General features: G+C 42.0%; 1 protein-coding gene across 5 annotated transcripts in view; it reads left to right on the plus strand.

The window, feature by feature from the left end:
- LOC129186128 (calmodulin-binding transcription activator 1-like) overlaps positions 1 to 20,258 on the plus strand; it is a 69,327-nt gene that overhangs the window by 20,229 nt on the left and 28,840 nt on the right. For all 5 annotated transcript variants that reach the window (XM_054784048.1, XM_054784049.1, XM_054784047.1 and 2 more), the window contains exon 4: positions 13,943 to 14,010. In XM_054784048.1, coding sequence (XP_054640023.1) covers positions 13,943 to 14,010 — 68 coding nt within the window. The remainder of the gene's footprint in view (positions 1 to 13,942; positions 14,011 to 20,258) is intronic.

Consider the following 20,258-nt stretch of genomic DNA (forward strand, 5'->3'; position numbering starts at 1 on the left):
AAAGGGCTGAGTGGAGGCGTGAGCCTTTTGTTCAATAATAGATTGGGGGTGTATGTGTATCTGTCCGTGGTAATAGACTATAGACTAGTTTCACGTAACAAACCACACTCAGGTGGACAGATGATAGTAAAGCCTCTTTTCATCCGTCGGGTATAACTTTGATTCCAGTGAATTTGTTGGAGTTTCAAAATCAGGAGACTGTCAAACTTTTGACTTCTTACACACTCTTGCTTTTCCATCCATCCATTTTCTATGCTGCTTATCCTCACTAGGGTCGTGGGTATGCTGGAGCCTATCCCAGCCGACTTCAGGGCCAATCGCAGTGCAACCATTCACACTCACGTTCATACCTATGGACAATTTAGAGTCTCCAATCAACCTAACATGCATGTTTTTGGAATGTGGGAGGAAACCACGCCCACGCATGCACGGGAGAACATGCAAACTCCACTCAGAGATGCCCCACGGAGATTCAAACCCAGGTCTTCCCTCCTGACTGTGTGGCCAACATGCTAACTACTAGGCCACCGCGCGGCCAACTCAGTGCTTTTCTTTGATTAAAATCTACATTTAAAATGCATTTCATGAATCATGCATTCAAATAATAATATATATGGGCTTATTTTACCTTTAAAAATGAGGTTGAACATAACTGATGACCAGCCAGGACAAGCCTCTCATATTGTGTTGTGGTTAAACATCAACAATAATGTTGCTGCTGTGTGCATTTTGCTGCACCATAATACAGTGTTCATTTTGACATCACCCCAACATGACTTGGTAGCAATGAATTTAAAATATATCAATATCAATATAAATATCAAATTGTCGAATTGTCAATATCGCAATACAGACAATGTTTTAAGTAACATGTATACTACAAGAAATAACACTTTCTGTGTGTAACAAGAATCATTGTATAGTAACACTAACTGAAATTAAACTAGAAATAGAAAGTGGAGAGTTGTTGAAAGTTGTTTTTTAGAGGCTGTTTATACCACACCAGTTGGTGGTGTCACAAAAAAGCTCAAGAAAACGCACACCACGCTTGTGGAGTTCATTGTGCAGGTGTTCACTAAGCTGAAGTCTCGAGATTTGTTAAAGTGTGTCCCATAATTTCTGATGCTTGCTTAACCTTTGAAGTTTTTGTGCAACGTCAGATCATTACCTGAATTGTACGACTTCGGGGTTTAACTCCAGATTTAACTGACCTTAGTACCTCTGGGGAGCAAACAAGTATACATATGACATGTTCTTCAACCCTGTAGAGATCTTTACAGGAATCTTTCTGTTCTATGTCTATATATTGAATTTGTTAGTTGGAGGCGAAATGGAAATTCCATGGTTGTAATTGTCACATTATTACAATTTCTGCTACACCCATAATATTCACCAAGGACAGGAACTTTCGAAATCCAATAAACATTGTTACCTTTCATGTCCGCCACCATCACACGCATTAATTAGCGGGGGAAACGCCTCGAACACCTTCTGTTTTGCTTCTAATATACACCAGCTGCAAAGCAAGACGCTATGGGGCCAAATTACTCTACGTGAATAAAATGTTAAAGTTAATTATCTATTGATTAGGGCTGTCATGATACACTCAGCTCACGATACTGGGTTCACGCGACGAGACGATGTTTTAACATTACTTTTAAGATGACAAAATGACAAAAAGTAGGACTTTTTTATTCAACTGAGTCACAAAACAATGCAGGCGCATTTTGAAATGTTTTATAAGTTTGCATGCATGACCGAAGCATGATGCGTTTAACTGTTGAACGTCTTTCCACAAATTTATACAAAACTCTGAATTATAAAAGTTTAAATAATGACAGCAGCTATAGATGCTACTACTAATCATTTATGTTGTTGTAGTTGTGTAAAGGCACATAGAAAATAGATTGCAGTAGATTAGATTTATGTTCACGCTAAAAAAACAACTACATTTCCCATGAGGCTTAGTGTGCCGTACCAGAAAGTAGGTCCGAATTAGACCGTCTACTACTATGTTTCGTCAAATGCAGCAATCGTATTTGATCTGACAAATCCTAAGTAAGTTTGATCAAGGATCAATGTAGAATTACTACATTTACCACAGTTTCTGCTTGGACATTAACACCGCAGCAGCTGTTGAACTCTGGCGTAAAAAACATTCACACGTTGCGAACAAGTGATTATTACAATTTCACAATTTCCCTAAGGCATCAAATGAACAGTCCACCCCCCAAAATCAAAATGCTTTCCCTACTCGTCTGTTTGTCATCTTCCATGAACCGGATAGTAGCCTGCTAACGAACAAAGAGATGGACAAACAAACACAAATAGACGCCGCAACGTTTTTTTTGTGAACAGTTGACATTAATATTTGATTGTATCCTTTTAGAGGCTTAAATCGAAACTTTTCACAAATGAATCTGCTTTGTACTTGTTGCTGCCAGTAAATGTGCATTTGAAAGGCTTCTGCTTTAGACTACCACACACATACACCATGATTAGAACGAAGCGATTGTCAAAACAATGCTGAGTACAACACACAGATGACAGTCATCTGTGCCACAATGGTTCTGCATGCACGTCTGCGCCACACGTCACTCAACTCTTTGAGTGCACAAAGAAAGCAGAGGAACAAGGCATTATTTGGGTGTTAATGATATGAAAAAAAGATGGCATGAAACATTCAGCGTTTCATTGTAGAACATTTCTGATGTTATCGGCAACATCGGTAGCTTTGTGAAGGCAGCTAGTCGACAGTTCACACACGCTCGTGTCTCGCCGTGTGTGACATCAACATGATTGCTTGAATGAGAAGATCAAAAAGCATATATATTTACGACCACTGCCCCATTTACAGAGTGTTACCATGGTAACCAAGTCGTTGTGTGTGTCTGTGTGTGTGTTTGTGCTAATGGCGTGATCGATGCTGCATGTGTGACACAAATGGAGTTCTTGATTGAGCAGTACATCGGAAGTGATAAGAGAGACATCTGCTCGAGAAGTCGGATTGTAATGCCAAACGTGTACAACACATTAAAAAGAAAAACAGCTGATGAAGGACAAAACTAGCGTTTGTAAACCACGTGCACCTTTCTGCACTGTCGGGTCTGAGCTCATTCTCTTCTCTCTCTGAAGTTATGTGTATGTGTGTGATTATGTTTAATATTTCATTATTGTCATCATTGTTGTTTGTAAGCCATTAAACAGATACATTGAATTAAATATGCATGCGCTGTAGTCCCCCTGTCTTTGCAGAGATATGTTCTATTTTCCCCACATAGGTGATACATGGCAGGAGATATGTCTGGGATATAATTTACACAAGAGGGATGATATTAAATGTCAGCTACCAGACTGTGGAAAACTGCTACGGATCCATTATGGAAACTCAGAATGATACCGGGAGCAGACAGGCAGTTTTCGGTCCTCTGCTGTTTTGAAGGGTGTCCTTGATTTATGACTTTGATGCGAGACTTGCTAATGTCCAACTCACTCTGGCACGAGGCCGCGAGAAGCTGACGCACTCCATTTTGTCATCCGTGTCGGAGAGAAGATAAAAGAAGTATGCTTTTGGAAACTTACAGAAATTTTCATTTTTAGAATAAAATGGATATGCCGTTCATGCACTGGTAGGATTTATAGTATCCTTGTCACTGTGTGTGTGTGTGTGTATGTTTGTTTCCCGGAGCGTGCCCATGGCTGCAACCTCTCTAGTTGACATTGAGAACTCTGCTGTTAACGTTTACCAGAGTAAAGCACAATTTAATGAGAGGGCAAAGAAGCCAACAAGCTGACATGCAAACACACATGCTTAAATGAATGCACACACACACTTCTAATACCACGGTGTGTTTCTCTGCTCCTTATGTTTGATTCCTATTCTTTTATTTTTAATCATTCCTCTGTCTTTCGGGTTGAGAAATATTTTATGTTTGGAGAGTGCCAAGTTATAATCACTAATTAGTCCTCCAGGCTCCCTGTCTCCCCCTTCTTCGTCTGTATCTCTCCATCTCTCTCTGAGCCACGCATAGCCCAATTAACACCCAGCGTCATTTTGCGCCTGTTTTGACTTTCTATTTCTCCTCAAACTTGAAACAGTGGCTGTGCCCTGCTGACCCATCTGGCAACGGAATACAAATGTGCTGCGATGCAAAAGAAAAGGCTAATAATTAGATTCATTCGATTTTATAGGTACAATTTTCTTGTCGACGCATGTAATTAACCCACAAGCCTTAAATGTGACTGTATGGTGAATGTGTTAATAGGGGTAGGAGGCTGCACAGATTGTTTGGATCAGTGTTTCAATGCAGTCCAACAGGGGCTGGGATTCACCATTTTACAAGTCCTCTCTTCTCAACCCCTCCCTCGCATTCTGCTCCTGTTCTATTTTCTCCGTGTGGCGCAGACCCACTATTTATCTTGCCTGCTTTAATTTGACACAAAATATTGTTAACTGGAGACACAGAGATATATTAAACCGTGGGAATGTGTGACTGTGAGTGTGGGGGTGTTGTGCAAGATTGTGTATGCGTGTGTGTGTGTGTGTGTGTGTGATTTAGGCTCCTGTTAGACCCAACCAAAAAAATGTTGCGTTCCGTGTGCCGTAATAATAAGTCAGACTTTGCAGCGGATACAATGCATTTTGTCCCCACATACAACCTTTGTATTATCTAAGTGCTGTGTAAATTAGAATTAATTCATGGGAGACAGATAAAGTATTCAAATGTGTGTGTGAGATCATTGTGCTCCCATTCCAAGTACCTCCAAAGTGTGTGTGTCTGTCCAGAACACTTTTACAGGTTTAATAACTTTATGCTCATCAGACTTTGCTTGCCCAATATTTGTCTGGCCACTACAAAGAGACATTTATACCGTTAAAATACCAATGCACATATTGTGTAAGGCATCCACTGCAGCTGGAAGGAACTCAATAATATATATGACAGTTTGAGTGTACTGAAGTAATACACCCTGTCAGTGTATCTTGTGTTGATGATTTCAGTTTTGTTTGGTGCGGTACAGTATCTCACAAAACTGAGTTCACGCCTCACATTTCAGCAAATATTTTTATGACAGTATACCTTCTCAAGTGACAACAGCATAGAAATGAAGCGGTATAGATTTATTATCAACTAAAAATGATTCAACACACAGCCATTATTTTTTTTTTATATCTGGTAACACAAGTGGGTAGCAAGATAATTATGTCTTACCTACAGTTAAACATGGTGGTGGTAGAGTCATGGTCTGGGGCAGCATGAGTGCTGCTGGCACAGAGGAGCTGTGGTTCACTGAGGGAACATGTACTGTGACACTTTGACCCAGCACACAGTCCCCTCCCTTGGTAAACAAGGTCACATGGCAGTTTTCCAACATGATAAGGAGCCCAAACACACCTTTCAACATGACAAGTGCCTTGCTGAGGAAGCAGAAGGTGAAGGTGAAGGAGTGGCCAAGTATGTCTCTACACCTGAACCCAACTGAGCACCCGCGGGGCATCCTCAAGCGGAAGGTGGAGGAGTGCAAAGTGTCTAACATCCGCCAGCTCTGTGATGTCATCATGGTGGAGTGGAGGAAGATTCCACTTACAACCTTTGCAGCTTGGTTGAATTCCATTCCCAAGAGGATTAAGCCAGTGGTAGATGACTATGTTGCTCACGCAAAATATTGACACTTTGGACACAATTTAAACATGTGAATTGTAGTGTACACTGCGAAGTGTACACTTGTGAGGGGTTGTAACGGTTGTGTTATCAACTTGTTTCTAGAGAGGACTTAAATCAATGCTTTTTTCCAAGCTGTACATTGACTACTCTAAGTTACAGTGGAAACTTGGTTAGTGTCCTTAATTTGTCCCAGAAGGTCCGACTTTAACCAAAACGGATGTTAACCGAATCAGGTTTTCCCATATGAAATAATGTAAATCCAATTAATCCATTCCAGAAAGCCAAAAACCTTAACACAAAACACGTTAGTTTTACAATTATTGTCTTATGTGCAGAAAACAATTCAAAAGTTATATAAATGCATGTAAATAATGAATGAAAGGGATTAATGAACATTTAGGCTTACTTTTACCTTCATTGAAAATGTGATTCTTGACTGAACACAGGAAAGTGGTGGTGGTTAATCTCGCTGCCACATTGTGTCTTTGGGAACAGTCATGTTCAAGGAAGGTAAAAATGCCCTTAAATGTTCATTTATACCTTTCATTTGTCATTTATGTGCATCATAATTGTTTTATTCGTGTAAAACTCTAATTGTAAAAGTATAAAAAAAACATGTTTTGCGTTAACATTTTTGAGTCAACTGCTGATGACATCATAGGCAGGTGACCTAAGTTCCAGTTCCGTTTGCCATTTTGTATACTAGCTGATAGGACGCTAACAAGGAAGGATGTTTTGTGATGAAAAAACACATTAAGAACACAGTTGGACTCACACAGCGTAATAACAACACGACAAGACGTGCACCATATTGTACGCAAACCGAGACAAAGTTGTGGTGTAAATTTACCGAAAAAAATGCTAACCAGGGCGGACACCAACAGAGGTGCCACTGTATAACCAACTTCATTTCTATAGCATTGCCCCTTGGGAAGATATAATAAAACATTTGATATCACTCAAAATGTGAGTGATATACGCATTTTCGTGAGATACTTGGGTTCAAATTTGTAAATCAAAATCTGAAATATACAGTTTGTGTATCCTCTTGCTGGTTGATTTCAGATATACACTACAACCTTACATAGATTTCCTTGCAAGTAAATGACAGTAACTGGGTGAATTCCTGCCATGTTTAATTGTCTTTTCTTCTTCTTGTTCACCATGACAATCCACACAGCAACATAGAAATAAGTGAACTGGCAGGCTTCACTGTAGTGTAAGGCTCATGGACCGGTCACCTGCAATAATGTGCTGAGTGGTGCATCCACTGAGGACAGTGAAGGGCATATGAATGTCAAAGTGAAACCTTCCTGTGTTGGAAATGTTTAGTATCAAAGACAGGAAGTTAGCATTTTCTGTGGTGTTTCTTTTCACAATTAAGCAGCAGTGTCTCTTCCAAAATATCTGTCCTCCGAATACTACCCCAGACATGGACAACATGGTTAGATGGATTGTAAATCCATTGTTTCCCAACATTGTGTGTCCGTCTTTTCAATTTTGGTGGTGATGTCGTAGCAGTTCCACTCAAGACACAACACTGCTTGTCCACAGTGTTCTCCCATCAAATGGTCATTCTACCTTGTATCACACATTCCTCGGTCTGCCCATCTCTGTCCTCCCTCTTTCTCCGCCCTCCTGCTGATGTATGAAATGTCTGTTCCCATACGGAGGGTGTTTGTAACAGTAAGTGTAATCAAATTTCACTGATTCCTTGGGGATTAAACTGTGTGTGTGTGTGTGCATGTGTGTGTTGGATATTAGCTGTGTATCAGGTCTGAATTGTCTTCCTGCAGTGTCATTAGTCTCAGACTAGCTCAGCTGTAATAAAATATCCATCATCTTGTACTCTAAGGAAGCAACTTCACGAGTGACACTGATGCTGCATTTGCATACCGGTAGTGCATATATTTAAATTTTGGCTGCACGGTATGAAGCAGTAGGTGGGTGGGAGATTGATAAGCACATCCCCAAATGAGAGCATCTAATTTGTATCTTGGCCAAATGACAAAAAATGATTCATTCGTGTCTTTGGATATTTGACAGGTAAATATTTTGTCCACAAAGTCTCTGTTTTGCTCAAAGAAAGGAAGCACTAAAATAAAGATTTTTATTTGGTGGCATAACTGCATATCACCCCAGGTTGTTGGCAGTGTGGGCACTGTATGTACTGGCAGTGTCGTTTTTGTAGCTCGTTCTCTTTAATAGCTAAACATTGTCCAATACACAACACTCGCGTCAATATTAGTGTTAAATGGCTGCTCTCAGCTTGCAAGCGGAATTCAAAAGTCACTGTCCATTGCCGTTCCTACGAGGTGGAAAGTAACTCAGGCAGCATATAACTGATGTCTGACTCCTTTTTAGTCTCTAGAAGTGCATTAAATTAGAGTAATTATTATCCAAGTGTGCAAAAACTATGAATTTAATTTAATGGATGAAAAGAACCAGATTTAAGCAAACAAAGGTCTTGATGGCTTCCATATTGGTGGCAATTATACAGTTGGAAGCAGCAGCACTCTTGTCTGACGATAAAACGGTTGGTCGCTTTACACAACCCCCCCGTTCTTTATTTATATGCATGTATCTTACATCATGTTTAAAGATAGCTAGCACACTTTGACACCCACTGCATGAATCACAGTACTTAAAGATAGGGTGATGACACTGGGCTCTACCTTGTGCAGTGCATCATCACAGTGCACACACTGCAACTGCAGTGAAGAGGAGTCCTTTCAGCTCTCTACCATACATTTGTAAAGTGTTTGTGGCATTACATATGTTTATAGGAAATAATCAATTGCTTTTGTCTGCAGAGGATCAGTACAACGCGTCCTCTGTGGGCTGCTTTCATCCAGAAAAACGTGAAACAATGCCAACACATTCTGCTGACTCTTGATTTGTGGTTAAAGTCAACAAGTCGAGCAAATTAGTATTCTGGGATTAAAAAATGATGTATTTAGCCGCCAATAAACATTGCCATCATAAACTCTTATGGGTGAAATAAAAGTGACAGAGATTTCAGCTGGAAATCATCAGGATTGGAAGTGTGAAAGGTTTATCACATTTTTCACTACAGTGAAAGAATGAGCGTGGGGGCCCATAGTAACGGTCTATTCAGCTCCAGCCCAAGGATTCGTCCTTGGCAAAGACACATCATGCTGAGTACAAGTCAGTCAACAGAACAAGCTTCATAACCTGTAATGTTTGCTTTCGCTTATGATTGCTTTAGCTGAACCCGCCTTGCTCCCTGCATGGAGCCGCCAGATTTGTTGGCAGAAGAGGAGATAAACTTGAGGTACTTACTGTATATCTTTATAATAATGCTTGTCTCTCGTTGTTTGTTTTTTATGTCTGAGGTTAATTAAATATGCATGGCTTCAGTATGGGGGCGAGTGATTTTTTTTCTCCAAAACAACACACAAATGACATGAAATCTTTATTTGGTAGAGACAAACAGAATTGATTTTTCAGCGCCACGTGAGATCCAATCGTCAACACCATTGTTTGTTTTGTTTTTTGTGATTTTGCCCTCATCTATAAGAAGTCAGTGTTGGAGACAAACCTTAGGATCACAACAGAGACCCATCTTTCAAATGTATTCATTAAACTCCCAAATGCTCCCCTTAACGAATGTAATTAGAATATGGTAATGAGAGAGGGTTGAACTGGGGAGGGTTGTATTACGCTCAGCAGCACACAGCGAGAAAGGGAGAGACAAATAGAGAGGGGAAAACAGTAAAAGGGATAGAGGAGAGAGAGGGGCCGAGAGACTGACTGACAGGGTGCCAATTTGTGTCTTGTTGTAAACAAGAATTTATGCCAATGAGAGGTGGCACACACTATTTTGTCATTCATTCTCCCTAGCCTGCTCAATAACAATAGATTCGACAACAGCAGTACGCAGCCTCAGCGGAGATGAGGCATCAGGGGTTAACATAACCACTGGAGACCTCTTCATCCTACCCCCTTCCTCCATCACCTCCCGCTGCCAAACACCCATCCATCATTTTTGACTTTCAAACCCGCATCTCAGTGAGTGAACTCTCTGCCGCTTGACTTAGTGAGAGTTTTTGAGGAGTCTGACAGGCTTTATCCAAGACGCCCCCGGCGCAGCAGGGGTCCTGGCATTGTGTTTGACACCACACACCTGTTGCTGTCTTTGATGTGTTCATCCCCCCCTGCAGAGAGAGTTGGACGGGGGTGTTCTCGTCAAATGCAAATCCTAGATAGGAAGTGGGGGGGGGTAAAGGTGCGCAAAGGAGTCTTGATTGAAGTTCCCTTGGTAGATTGGGGCGGGCTCTTCTGTGCTCCAGGTCTCTGCTAAAAAAAAAAAGTTAGGGCTACTTTCCGTACAGTGAGTGAGCGCAACCAACTCCACTGTGGGGTGATGAGAGGCAAACGAGACAGCAGGATGGGCGGAAGGTAAAGAGGCCGGAGCAGAAGGAGAGGGAGTGAATGGAAAGTGACTATTTCATCATAAAGCTGTCACTCACATAGACAGAAGCCACAACATGGCCTCTTCAGAAACCGAGCCTCTGTGCTTCTCTGTGTTTATACAGGTGAGGACCCGTGTATCCCAGCATGCATTAGTTATGACATGGTCAGAGTGTTGTGTCTCTGTACGCCATGAGAGCTGCAGCATGATAAATGTGATGCGCGTGACTCCTGCCTGACCAGGTGATGGGGCGTTCCCCCACTGAAGGTCACATCACATCCTCCAATGACTACCTCCACCAAATGCGTGTTCACATGCACTCACGTGTGTGTGAGTGTTAATTCTGGCAAAAATGCCACAGGCATGCAAGGTTATAGTGAGTATCTGTTCCTTTTTGCACAGGAAACTTTATGTATTAAGGTATGGAAAATGTGTATGCACGTCTGTTTATGACCATGCACATTTGTACTTGCATGTGTGTATGTTGCCCAGTGTGTGATGAATTGTTTATATGATAAACACAAGGCAAGCTTGAGAGGAATTCTGATCAGGGGCTTTGCAACAGTTGTTATGGAAACAGCATTAAGCAGCTGTATTAGCCAGTGGAGGTAATATAGAGGCTGTTGAAAGTAACAAACAGTGGAGAGAGTGCAGCAGTTTGGGAATACTGTATAAAACAAACTACACATTATTGCTCTGGTGTACAATAGCCTTGATGAAATTTTAATTGTGTGGCGAGAACAGAACAAAATGATCCATGTCGTAAGTCAATGTCTGCCTTTCTTTCTGTTTGAGAGCTTCACATTTTAATTAACCAGGCCAGAGGAATAGAGTGCAAACAAGACATTATTGGACTGGTTTACAACACACATAGAATCATTAATGTCAGCAGGAAGTGGAACACAACTTAAACAATTTAGCTTTACCCTTGCAACACAATCCTGAGTTTTCAGGTTTCAGAAAAAGCTGCCTCCAAAGCTGCCGATATCACTCATGAAGTGACAAAGTCCACAAGACAGTTCCAATAAATTACCGTTGATAGCTAAAGTCAGTCTATCTGTCAAAGGCACGTCAACGCAGAGTGGTAAATTTGCAAGTTGTGAAAGTAGGATCCAGCCGATATCTGAATTGGAGTTTATTTTGGATACTATGGCAAGCCCTGTAGATATTTTCAAGGCTCATTTTAAAGAAAAATGCACAGTGAATGTGATCACAACCAAAATTCCAACATCAGCAAACCTCCACTGGGTAATGCTAATGCAGTTCTTTGCTCTATATGTAAACAAGACAAAGGCAAGGAATGGACTCTGGGTGTATTTAAAAGGAAACCCACAGTGTGCTGCCTCCCATCTCCATAAAATAAACAGTTCAATGCCAAATAATGTGTGTGGTGAGAAGCAGCGTCAGCCTTCATTTGAGGTGCTGCTATGGAATGGATGTGACAGTTCCAGTTTACAGACAACTCTGTTTTCCCCTGATATCTGCCAGGGTGATGCTTGTCATTAGACTTCAGAACACACACATGCGCACACACACACACACACACACACACACACACTAGCCTGTGGCCAGACCCTTTAACGGAATCTCCCCCGGGGAAAGCTCCTGCATAAGTCTGTTGCTGTGTGGGCGACCAACCAAACCGCCCCCTCTTTCCTCCTTGGGTAATGTCCCCGAGGCCTAGGAGTGTGTGTGTCTGTGCGTGTGTGTGCAAATATGAGCACTTTTCTGTACATGCCACCAGTTTCTTCGAGGGAGATGGCCTCGTCGAGACATGAGTGGGTGGCTGATTTCCCCACTTGCATCGCTCGCAGGCCAGCTCCCCACTTATGATCCCAACTTTGTTAGATCTCTTTTTCCCATTTACTCCTACTGACGGATCACAGGGCAGCATATACCTGCATTTAGTAGGGCCTGTTGTAATGCATTATTGTATAGACTTACATAGACATGCAGAATAACTAGGTTTATGGAGTAGATCCCCGGAGAAAGATCTCTGTCCCTGTGTCTGGCACAGCTAACACACACTCTCTTACAGTATTCCTGAAGGGTCAGTGTGTCGCCAGGCATGCTCACAGTGTTCCATCACTGGCCTCCGTCGGGACGATAACTCTGACTTCCTGAAGATCGACCTTCAAGTCTCACTTCTGTCACTCCACATGGGTGTGGAGTGTGTGTGGTGGTGTAGGAGAGAATAGCAGTGTTTGTGTATGTCTGTGTGTGTGGGTGTGTTTTAGAGTGTGTGTCAGGCTGCCATTTCAGCTGACTCCTCTGTTTCGGGCTTTTTAATGGCTCTTATGGGGCAGGCCTTTAATTGCAAGTCTCTCCTTGCTCCTTCTTAATCCTCCCATCCTTCTGTCTCTCCCAGCCCCTTGTCTCCACTCTTCCCACCTCTCTCCTCCCGCCTCCCACTGGCTGACAGTCACTAGGGGAGCCCCCAGTGCCTGGCTGGGGCTGTGGAGGCCGTATAGGATATTGACTTGCTGCAGAGTGGTTTGGGAGGAGGAGAGGTGGTTGCTTGTCACCGCTAATGAATAGATGCATAAATGAATGAGGCAGTTTTTGTATGCAAGTGTGTGTGTGTGCCTTGCTATGGATGCACATAAGAACATGCACGTGTGTTTGAATGTGTGTCTTCAACCCAGACTCGGCCCTGTGCAATTTTCTGTAACTCAGACAGAGAGACATTAACAGTTGGCAGATTGATGGTGATAATAATTAATGGTGTGATGGCAGCCAGTCCCTCACACACACACACATACATAAATACACATCTGAACGCTGGGTGAGGCAGTGGGGGTTGGGACATGGCAATAGAATGGAGGATACTAAAAACAATCCCGTTAAGTGCCACCACCCTCCACCTGCTCTCTCCCTCCATCTCATCTGGTCAGTGTGGAGCTGAAGTGTTCTCGTGCCAAACTGGGACAAATAACCGAAAAATAAGCACACACACACATTCTCAAGTATGAGAGAGAATGGAAGAGGAGGCCTGGAGTAGAGATAGCTGATCTGAGGGGGCAGATGAAGGAGGGCTGAATTGTTGATGTCTTCTTCACTATTGCTTTGTGCCACATTTCAAACACTGATTGCCTTAAGAGGACAATTTACATTTCACAGGCCTCCACAACAAGTGGGTGAGAAGGGAGCCAGAGATAGGGAAACAGACAACTGCGTTTAAAGGAGGAGATACAGGAGTTTACCCAGCAAAGGAAAATGGGGAACTGCGTGAGGCCTGTTATTCCTTACTATCGGTAAAACGCACACCTGTACCTCTCATTTATTTTTCCTTCCTGGGCTTTACTGTGGAAAAAGAAATAGCGTGAATAGGACGGCTGAGGAGATGAAAGCGGAGCCAGAGGAATTAAGAATCGAGTTATGAGCACACTTTATCTGATGGGAAGCTGTGAAACTGCAAAAGACAAGAAAACTTTTCCCATTAACGCACTCACTCAGCTAGTGTGTGTGTTTATGTAGCGTGCCTTTGTGTGTGTGTGTGTGTGTGTGTGTGTGTGTGTGTTGCTGGCCTTTCCTCACCAGTGGAGGCAGGCATCAGTGAGTCGGCCACTGTGATTGGTTGCTAGCCCTGAGGGTCTGTGCTCTATATCAGTCTCCTGACTGGCTGCTCTGTGGCCAATCAAGTGCCTAGACTTCACCGTGGCAATCAGATATAGCGACATACACTCTCTGTGGGCATCAGCAGGTCATCTGGAAATACCTGTTATGTTTTATCTCGCTGTGACACACACACACACAAATATAACCTTCTGTTCTCCCTGTGACAAACACACACACACACACACACGTATAAAACCTCTCTGTCTTGCCTTTGTCTCACCAGGAGATTGCTGCGTATCTCATCACTTTTGAGAAACATGATGAGTGGCTGACGACATCACCAAAAACCAGGTGAGGGGAGAGCACTACACTGCACACACATACACACAAACGCACAAAGGATGACTTTGTCAGCAGGTGACTCATGTTGTTTTAATCCCTATGACTGAGCGGCTGTTTGATTAAAACACTGGAGGTGTGTGTCTCCAAAGGCTCCTCCTGATGGGCTGCTCTACATGTACAGAACGCTCTAGAACATGGCCGGACTGCAAAGCACCTAGTCAGCTGGAAATGGAGTATTAATTCATGTAAATGTATTAGTATAAGTGATGTATAATTCAGACATGAGGGGGGTGAGGGGTTCGAGGGAGGTTTGTGTGCACGCGCGTGTGTGTGTGTGTGTGTGCATGCGTGTGTGCGTGTGTGTGTATGTGTGAACATTGATTCACATGCTAGAACTGAATATTTATCATTCCCAATGAACCCCACAGTTTCTTAGAGTATGGAGAAGTTCTACTTAGGAAGAAAAAAGCAAGGAACGAGGACAATCTAAATAATTACGAATTCACTGAATTTACATTCACTCAAGTTAATACAGATGTACGTTAACTATATAAGAAAAGTTAGTAAACAAAGTAACTAAAATAAGTCTAACCTTTACATTCACTCATTTAATTTTCTACTGCTTATCCTTTCCATGGTCGTAGGTGAGCTGGAGCCTATCCCAGCTGACTTTGGGCAGGAGGCACAGTACACCTTGGACTGGTCGCCATGCAGTCAATCACAGTACACATATTACATCTGTAAATCATTATTATCAATTATTTAAAGGTGCCCTATAATGCAAAATTAACTTTTTAATTATGCTGTTACAGTAACATACAGTACATCCTTAGAGCAGCGGTTCTCAAGAAATGTTTTCAAGCCCCCTGATTTGAAATACTATTGAGAAACTGATAATATCTATTTATTTATCTGTACTGTACAGACTGAACTCGAAACTGAAACCAGGAAAATGCAACAAAATGGAGAGCTGTGAAGCACACAAGCGTATTCAATAGTCAAATTGCATGTTGAGTACCATACATTCATACATGTTGGCAGGTCTGCACTAACATTGCAAATACTCCCTACCTCTCACACCCTTCCTGACAATTCACTATTTGAGAAGCACTGCCTTAGAGGGGTGGCGGGCTCAGGGGAGGCGTGAGAGGCAGGGAGGATTCTCAGTATTAGTGTAGACCTGCCAACATGTATAAATTTGTCGTACTGAGCATGCAACTTGACTCTTGAATACGCCTTTATGCTTCACTGTTCATTTCGTTGCATTTTGCTGGTTTCAGTTTCGAGTTCAGTCTGTACAGTACAGATAAATAAATAGATACTATCAGTATCTCAAATACGGTAGGGCTTCAAATCACTTTTAAACAGTATTAAATTCCAACATCAAGGCTAGATTTTGGGAAAAACATTTCAATACACTGGCACCTCTTGAGAACATTTATAAGGCTGTCAAAAATAGTGCGTTAATGGCGGTTACTCATTTATTTCATTAATTATGGTACATTTTGTAGCGTGATTAACGCATGTGCACCATGGCAAGCTACACCTCTCAGTTATGACGGCAGATGAAGGCACAGTGTAGTGTCCCCACAAAGTCCCGCAAAGTCTGACGCTCTTTTAAAACGTTATTCTGACCAGAACACATCAACAGCAGTACAATTCCAGCACCATACAGTGTATATATCTCCAACTCACACACACACATCTCTGGTCCCTTTGTCATAGGAGCGACACTAGACGACCACTAGGTGCATATATGGTCACTCCAAATATCACAACATCTTTATTATCCATGTACGTGTGGTTTAAATAAAGATGAAAGGTGAGGTGAGGTGAGGTGAGAGAAAAAGGGGAAAAATACTGTATTGTCTATCAGTGCGGCATGGAAGAAAGTTGGAAGGTGCGTTCAAGGACTGTCGGACAAAGTGGGACAAGTCGCCACTCGCATTAAACGTGCAAAAACTGTGGGATTTGTAACTGTGTATTATTTTTTGAATAAAATAATGGCCCATATTTCCAAAATTTATATCCCTTTACATAAAATTTGATGTAGGTATTTATTTTTTTAAGTGTCAGGTGGCCAGGTGGTTGGGGACCCCTGCCTTACTGCATGCTTGGGGATATGAGGTGCTCTTTTACACATTTGAAAATACTGTAAGAATGCCACTTTTAAAATATATCGTGTTTTAATCGTATCTTAACCCGTGTACCACAAAGGGATTTTACAACCCTACTTATCAAAATTTCTTTCTATCTGCGATTAATTATGAGATAAATATGGACATGTGACAATGTGATTAATTGCAATTAAATATTTTAATCGATTTAATCGATTGACAGCCCTAGTTATTGTTATTGTGCCAGTCGTGAGATCATTTAAACCTGCAATAAAAGGCAGTTGTTCAAGTCTGGTGCTTTGGTGGGGGTCTCACAATACAATTACTGACACCTAGTGACCAATGTAGAATGCTACATTCACAAGTTGGTGGTCTTCATGGCTTACTGTATACTCTATTTTCTATTTTAGTTCATTTAGCCATTTTTATGCTTGAAAATGCTTCATTTTGCAAAAACAATTTGCTTAAATATGTAGATTTTTTAAAATTAATAATAGGCGGTAGTCAACCACAAAACAACGATCATTTATTAATCACTGAATGTTTGAAATACCGCGATAGATTGAGGAGGTGATGTTCAAACGACACTGTAGCGAGGGATGACTGTACATGATCTTGTATTTTAGTCAGTCTGTGTCCCAGAGAGGAACCACATTCCTAATTTAGTTCTTGATTGGAAAAACTTTGGCAAACCCTTACATAGTGCATTTAATATATTTAAAAGGGGTAAGGATGAGAGAGAAGAAGAAGAGAAAAAGTGAAGTAAGTGCAGCGGTCACCTCATGGCCCCATTTGTGATTACTGATGCCGCTGAGAGCCTGAGGTGATACCTCTGTGCTCCCATTGTGCGAGCTGAAGGACTCTTCTCAGGAGCAGCCTGAGGCCAGCAGCACAGTTTATGTTGTGGATGGATTTCTCATTGATTGGTTGTGCTGCCGTATCGCCTCAGCTTCCGTGCAGCCACAGCAGCAGCAGAAGTCATATTGGTATTATTGAGCAGCAGTTAGATATAATCCCATTTATACATGACATGAGGCGCGATTAGAACAGATTACACGTAATCCCATCAGATGGAAAGGAGCTCCACTAACGCAGTCAGTGACATTTATGTGCTGTGTTTTTGTGTACGTGTGTGTGTGCATGCGTGCGTGTGTGCGGGTGTGTGTGTGTGTGTGTGTGGAGTTGGAGGCATAATATTAAGACTACAATCAATGACCTTCATTTCTCCTCTGGCTGAAATACCTCATCAGTTCAAAATAATGACTGTTACCTCCTCTTTTGCTTGTCTCACACTTCTCTCCTCCCTTTACCGGACACACTCAATAGCCCACTCTGTCTCTTTAGCTTGTCTTTTTTTTTCCACTCTCCTCCCCTTGCCTTCTCTGTTTTCGCTCTGCTACACTGTGGAACGGTGGAAAAGCTTTTTATATCCCACACATCACAGACCAGTTACAATCAATAGCATTTATGTCTGCTTGAATCGGAGGGTTTGCAAGGAGCACGGGCACCATCATCATGCACGCACATAGACATGCACTTCCCTCCCACAAACACACACACATGCACACATCTGATCTCATCCATGGTTTCCATAACATAATTAGAATCAGCAGCCCTGAGATGACTCGCATGGCTAGAGACAGAGACTAAACTCATCTTTGATTGGAGGGTGGGGGTCTCCACTCGGGTAAGAAGCTGGCAGGCTCACCCCAAAACAGAACAGATTTGCGGTGTCAAAGAAAATCAGTTCAAAGCAAATTCAATTTTACTACACAGTGTGCGCTGGTTAAATTGCAATCACCCCGGTCCATATGTGCCCGCGTCAAACTGGAGGCGAGAGGACTGGAGTGAAGGGAATGGATGAGACGAGAAGATGAGAGAAAGGAGATGAGAATAGGGGGACTGAGACACAGTAAAGACAAAATGAAGAGATGGTCTGATAAGTGGGATAAAGACTGTGTGTGTGTGCGTGTGTGTGTGTGTGTGTGTACACTTGTGAGTATCTGTTAGTTTATTGATTGTTTCTGTTGTCATGAGATAAGGCAAAGATGAATTCTGCACACACACGCACACACACACATCCTCCACACTCGTCCTTAATGTTATAGAAGAAGAATGATTGATTACTGAGCAGCAGGTTTGACATTGAGCCCAGAGAACACATGGTGGTAGGTCCTGCCATCTGTGACATTGCTATAGTGTCGCTGTCTTTCCATGCATATGTTCTCCTGGATGTGTGAGAGTGTTGATATGTTTTAAGATCATGGATCCCACCAGGTACACTGTATGGACAAGAACAGAAATTGTAAGAAAATAAGGACTTTTTGGGAGCTCCCATTTGTGGGAGTTCCTCCAGGTTATCCAAATTATATATAAAATGTATCGGTACTAGGGGTGTCACGAGATCTCGTGTCACATCGATGGTGTTACACCCCTTACAGGTACTCACTACAAATGAATGATGATGTAAAATGATTGGTGAACAGATGGAATCAGAGTCACCCCTTTAGACTGGTCTTCAGGCTCGTTTTAGAGGCTGCCAGAGTCTACATAATCCACACTGCTTGCCTGCTGTAATTCCAGTAACGATTTACAATCTTATATTCATTTTCAGAACGGTGTGGCTGTCGAAGTTAGTGCTTTATGCACTTTTGCATCTCACAGCACACAACTATGCCGAATTCAAGAAACAAAGAACAAACTGCGAAATCTCATTTATGTTAAGGAATCTGTACCACTCGCCGCTCCGAGTTCAAGTTGAGCGTGTCAGCAAGCTGTTCTGATCTTGTGTTCCTGAGGTGTATTCAAAATAGTTCAAAACTCCAGTAGCAACAGCAGAGCTCTTTGCCATGAGCGTCCTTTCCGGTACATTTGACCTGTATTATCACATATCTATAGGGGTATCATGAGACGAGGCAAGACTATACACGAGATTGGGTACACGAAAACGAGACGAGACAAGATTTTAACATTACTTTTAAGAAAAATACAATGAAAAAATATAAGAAATACATCACCATACTGTATATTACAATCTACCAATTTAATTTGTACTACATTACCTTGCATTGCTCCTGGTGAGGTTACACTCTTCTGCACTCTGTGTGTATACTAGCGACCCCGCCTCCGCCCACTGAGACAAAGAGACTGTATGACTGACAAAAGGACTCACTCCGTACATGGTGTTGTTCTATGGAACAAACGCGCTAGGGTGCTGAAACCAATGCACAGAGTGAATTCTGTACTTGCCTGTTTGGAGGCGGTAGACGAGGAAAACAGACACGCATGCACATGGCAATATATCGAGGCGGGCAAAATGATCTGTTCATTTTCATTCATTTATTTATTATCGTTCCAGCCCTAGTGCCCACAAGTGTTTTTTCCTGAAAGACAAATCTTGTCAGGTTTTTATCTCATAATATCTTTTGACACCCCTACATATTTATAAATTATTACAGACTTATGATGAAAGAGATGTGTTTTCTGTGAGAAAAGCTGCCTATTTTTGTGGGGAAAAAATGTTTTGGACCAAAAATCCGTTCATTTGCAGTGTCTCGAATGCTCAATTGCAAATATGTGGGCATCCACTTTATTATACTCATTAGCTTCCACTTTGCTGCAGCAGTCTGTTTTCTCGCTGCCATCAGTCCCTTCTGAATGAAAATAAGTCTCTTAAACATGACCAACAGCTATATGATGAGAAGTAAAGGAGTAAGAACGCCATTGTCTCCTCCATTATTGTTATTGTTTTGTTTCTTCTTTTATCTTGTCTTGTTCCAACCGATGCGTTCAGTGTGGTGTGCTTTTCACCGTTCCTCACGTTACTTCTCTGTAATGGAAAACCGACCATCTCAAACAAAGCGAGTAACGGGAGGTGAGCTGGTACTGTGCTCTGGAAAAGTGGCATAGAGGTTGAAGCCCCACACTTTTGTTAGATTAAGACAATACCGTCCATAATAGTGTGTGTTTATAACGGGTACTTCCAGGCTAATGTTTGTGTTGTGCGGATGGCTAAACCTACTGAAATATTAACATGTTTGGGTGTGTCTAATGTGTGTGTTGTATGTTTTAGTGTGGCAGCTAACTTGGATTTGGCAGCATAACCGGGGTGTTCTGTGGCAATAACACAACAGAGTTTTG

This window comes from Dunckerocampus dactyliophorus, chromosome 8 (genome assembly GCF_027744805.1).
Source record: "Dunckerocampus dactyliophorus isolate RoL2022-P2 chromosome 8, RoL_Ddac_1.1, whole genome shotgun sequence".
Taxonomy (NCBI): domain Eukaryota; kingdom Metazoa; phylum Chordata; class Actinopteri; order Syngnathiformes; family Syngnathidae; genus Dunckerocampus; species Dunckerocampus dactyliophorus.